Source organism: Corythoichthys intestinalis, chromosome 11, assembly GCF_030265065.1.
Source record: "Corythoichthys intestinalis isolate RoL2023-P3 chromosome 11, ASM3026506v1, whole genome shotgun sequence".
Lineage (NCBI taxonomy): Eukaryota > Metazoa > Chordata > Actinopteri > Syngnathiformes > Syngnathidae > Corythoichthys > Corythoichthys intestinalis.
Window position 1 is genome coordinate 30317076 of NC_080405.1, and position 4454 is coordinate 30321529.

The 4454-nt window shown below is 44.0% G+C and overlaps 1 protein-coding gene across 1 annotated transcript; it reads right to left on the reverse strand.

Annotated features, from left to right (window-relative positions):
• Positions 1 to 1110: 1110 nt before the first annotated feature.
• On the reverse strand, positions 1111 to 3926 carry sox3 (SRY-box transcription factor 3). Its single transcript, XM_057849951.1, has one exon. The coding sequence runs from the start codon at positions 3748 to 3750 to the stop codon at positions 2800 to 2802; it is 951 nt and encodes a 316-aa protein (XP_057705934.1). The 5' UTR covers positions 3751 to 3926; the 3' UTR covers positions 1111 to 2799.
• Positions 3927 to 4454: the final 528 nt, after the last annotated feature.

Genomic DNA, 4454 nt, shown 5'->3' on the forward strand with positions numbered 1-4454 from the left:
TGTAGGGGGCCGTCCCACTTGAAATTGATTGGACATCTAGCTCTGTCAATGGCAGACTTTTCTTTCTTTTTTTAAATAGTGGTATCAGTACAGTATCGGCATCAGCTGGGTGTCAGACTCAGTATCAGGAGTCAAAGAATGGTAATTTCAATTCAGTTTAACCCTTTTAGGGACAAAGGTTACTATAGTGGACAGCTAAATGAGAATTTCTGATCCTCCCTACATAGTTCTAGAACACTTAAGAATCCTGATTGAGGTTATCATTTGTGCATGAAAAGGTTTAAAATGATGCCATGAAACGGGTCTTTTTTTTTCCTCCTGTTACATGACTTTATATGATTCTAAACAAATTTTGATAGCCGATTTCAACTCTACCATCAGTTTTTTTTCTGTCTGCGTTAGTTTTCATGCAATTTCTTATTGTTATGCTATACAGATTCTTCTGAGTGTTCCAGAAGCTTTGAGCGCGTTACATGTTGTCATATCTGCTGAACTAAGAATAGTAAAATCAAACTGGTAAAATTTAAATGCTAAATTCAGTTTTTTTTTTTGCTACGCCATTTTTTTCCTCTTCAGATTATGGCATTCATAATCTGAAATGTGAAAAAAATGACAAAAATTAGAAATGAATTAAATTCCCTTTTAACTATTCATTTTTTTTAAATTCTATATATACTCTGATTTTAAGATTTTCTAATTTATAGCTGTTTTTTTAAACTTCATTCCCTGATTTTTTTTTTAAATAGTATTTTTCATGTACTAACATATTCCTCAATTTGCTTATATTTGTCAACTCTTTGGCTGCCATTGACGACTCTCGGCGTCTAATCCATTTGGAATGGGAGGTCTGGCAGGGAATGAATGAAAGTTCTTTTGCCACAGCCCTCCCAGTTCAAAGAGATTGAACGTCTATCCGCGATAAACTAGTGACACTCATTTCAAGTCACAGCAGAAGGACTGGACACATGATCTGACGTCTAGCATCGTCAATGGCACAAAATTATGAAGAGGCACCAGAAAGGAAGTCCATATTGAGAAGGCATGGTAAACTCTTGAAGGATGAGCATTTACACCTTCTTTCAAGTGGAACCCACATGTCGATCAGAAGTCAGTATATAGGGAAGTTCTGCTTCCAACGGCAACTTTTGCGTGTCTTATAAAAGTACTTCACGATGCCTTACAAGCTACAGTTAGTCCAACAGTTGCTCCCTGAATTTTGTGCCAAACACATGTTGAAGAAATGTCCATCTTTCAGTAATTCCAATAGAAAGATGCAAAATGCTTTAACTGAATCTGAAAAAGAAAAATACAAAAAAAAAATTCAATTTAGCTTTAAAGTGGTACCAATTTCATTGTATTTTCACCCAAAACCAGTAAAACTTTTCAGTCCTTTCCATATGAATTGTCAACATCAATATGTCATGGTTTCCGGATTATCACATATTGGAGCATTTTGGCAAGACGTCACATTGACTACTGTTTATCTCATGGTATAACAGGTATTATTTTGCTAAAGTTATTTTTAAGTGCCATATATCTACTTTGCTAAAACAACCACTTTGCAATAATATTGCACAAAAAATATCTAGATCTTACAGGAATTATAATTTGGATTCAGCACCCCAAAATGACAAAAACAAGAGATTGCATCAATGCGAATTTTTTTCTGTGGACTGATTCTATTGTTTTTTTGTGGCATTTGAGGGTTTAACATGTCAGTTAAAATCTAAATTTATGAGTTGATATTCAACATAAAAACCAAGAGTCGCACATTTGTGTTTCATACAAATTTATTCGGCAGTTAAGAATAGAGGATGGTGTTTAAATAAAAAACCTTTGTCACGCCGAGAAATGTGTGAACTCGACGTTGCCAAAACAAAAAATAAAAACACAAAAATGCAAACCACAGAAATATACAAATTGTGAATTTTTCCACAAGCTAAGAAAAAGGGGAACTATAAATAAAACGTGCGCTTGCGACCAGCACAGTCTTAAAATTTCATTTGAAGCTAAAAAAAGAAACAAAAAAAGGGGGGGATGAGAAAAAAGTACACATTTGGACAGTTGATATTCTACAAATGAAGTGTAAACATTTGTTTTTTGTGAAAAAAAAAAAGATTCTGGCCTTTTCACGCAGATAAAAATCTGCTGTCATTTAATATACACAAGTCCCATTCATCTACATTTTGATTGCTTAACTCATTCCTAGCCATTGACATTGATGATGTCCAATCCATTGAAACTGGGAGGATTGCCTATGAATGCTCATGTTTCAGTAACATTGACGGCGCTAGATGCTCAAGCCACTTTGACAGTCTCAGCCAAAATTGGATTGGACGTCTATCGCCGTCAATGGCAGTCTGTTTAAAATATTACAGCCGTTTGAACAGTAGGAAGGTTGTTGATGTGCTTCCTAGGTTTTAGCAACGTAAGTGTTAATATTCCAAAGTTACAGTATAGTCAATGTATAAACGGTTCATTTTTAAAGCAACTCTGGTTCGTCTATGGCATTCAATGAGTTCAACTAGTCAGGAAGGAAAAACAGTTTGTTGATTTTTACCCTCCACAATTTCTTCTGCTGGTCTTGGCCGAAGCCCAAAAACCCAACGAGATGAAAATATTGTGTTCTTTTTTTAAATCTTAAAATGGAGATATGCTAAAAAGGGATTAGCAAAAATTCCACTTTGCTGGTGCGGGCCGGACGCGGCCCCGCGCCGTGAGTTTGACACCACCACAAAGTTCAAGTATCCTCCAAGTACTTTGTTTGAGGGTGCGGGATGGAAATAAAGTCTCCCGCTTTTAGATGTGCGTGAGCGGCAGGGTCCCGTTGACGCCTGCGGCGGCGCTCTGGTAGTGCGGGTGCACGCCGTGCAAGCGGCCCCCCTGCAGGGCCGAGTGGTCGGCGCAAGCGCCGTCGCCGCCGGGCGGCAGGTACATGCTGATCATGTCCCTCAGATCCCCCAGGCAGGCCCGCTGGGAGTGCGACGTGATGGCGGGAGGCGGAGAACTGGGCTCGCTCTTGCACATGGAGCCCAAACCCACCACGGTCGCCGGGTTTGGGTTACCCGGGGCGGCTCCGGGGGCGCCCGCCTGCTGCGTGCCGTAGGCCGCCGCCGCTGCCATGCTGTAGGTGGAGGCCGCGTTCATATAGCTCTGCGCTGAGGTCATCATTGGGTACTGCAGCGAGGCCATGTCGTATCGATGCATCTGCTGGATCTGCGGCCCGCTCATGCCGTGGTGCTGCGGGTAGGCCTGCAGCTGCTCCTGCATCAGCGAGTAGGCGCTGTTGCTCCAGCCGTTCACGTGCGCGTAGCCGTCCATCCGTTGGCCCACCTGCACCGGGCTGGCCACCGCGGGGCCCCCCGGCGATAGGAGCCCGCCGGGCAACGAGTATTTGTCTTTCTTCAGGAGAGTTTTAGTCTTCCGCCGCGGTCGGTACTTGTAGTCCGGGTGCTCCTTCATATGCATGGCGCGCAGACGCTTGGCCTCGTCGATGAACGGACGCTTCTCGGCGTCCGTCAGTAGCTTCCAGTCGGCGCCCAAGCGCTTGCTGATCTCGGAGTTGTGCATTTTGGGGTTCTCCTGGGCCATCTTTCGACGCTGGCCCCGCGACCATACCATGAAGGCGTTCATGGGCCGCTTTACACGCTCCTGCTCGCTCGCTCCTCCACCGCCGCCGCCGCCCTTGGAACCCGAGTTGGGCTGAGGGGGCAGCGGGGACTTAATCTCCGTCTCCATCATGTTATACATGTCTGACCGCCCTCAAGCCGGGAAAGCGAACCCCCCCCCGCCCCGGAAAAAAACAAACAAAAAAGTTGAGCGGAACGCGCTGAAAAGTCAAGAAGTTTTCAAGTCTCTGGGAAAGAGGAGGGGAAAGTCGCTGCGCAGGTGCTCCTCGGTGATCGAAACAAGTCTGCAAACTTGTTGGCCAAGCCTCGTGTGTTATCAGGCCCGGGCCGCGACCAATCACAGCCGGCCTCTCGGCGTCTGCCCGACAGCCAATCAGAAAGCGAGGCGGACTAAACGTCAATTTGCTGCTCATCACAACGCCCAAAAAGTTTCGAATTGGGAACATTTTGCAGCTTTGGGGATGAAAGCAGAAAATATTCAGTATTGCTTACCCATTAACTGCCATTGACTGCGCTAAACGTCCAATCCAGTTGAAGCGGCAGGGGATGTCGCCCTCCCACTACAAATGGATTGGATGTCTACTAGTGATAAACTTTGGCTCCCATTGACTGCAATAGACGTCCAATTCATTTGAAGTGGGAGTGTTGACAGCGAATGAATAAATGAATGGCATACTCATTTAAATTTACAGCAAAAGGATGATTGGACGCTACATAATCACCAGTAGCACTGAAAGCATTAATTGTCACTGACAGCCATAGACGTCCAATCCATATTGACTGGATTCACCAGGAATTGATCAAAAGTTAACGGGAATTAATGTG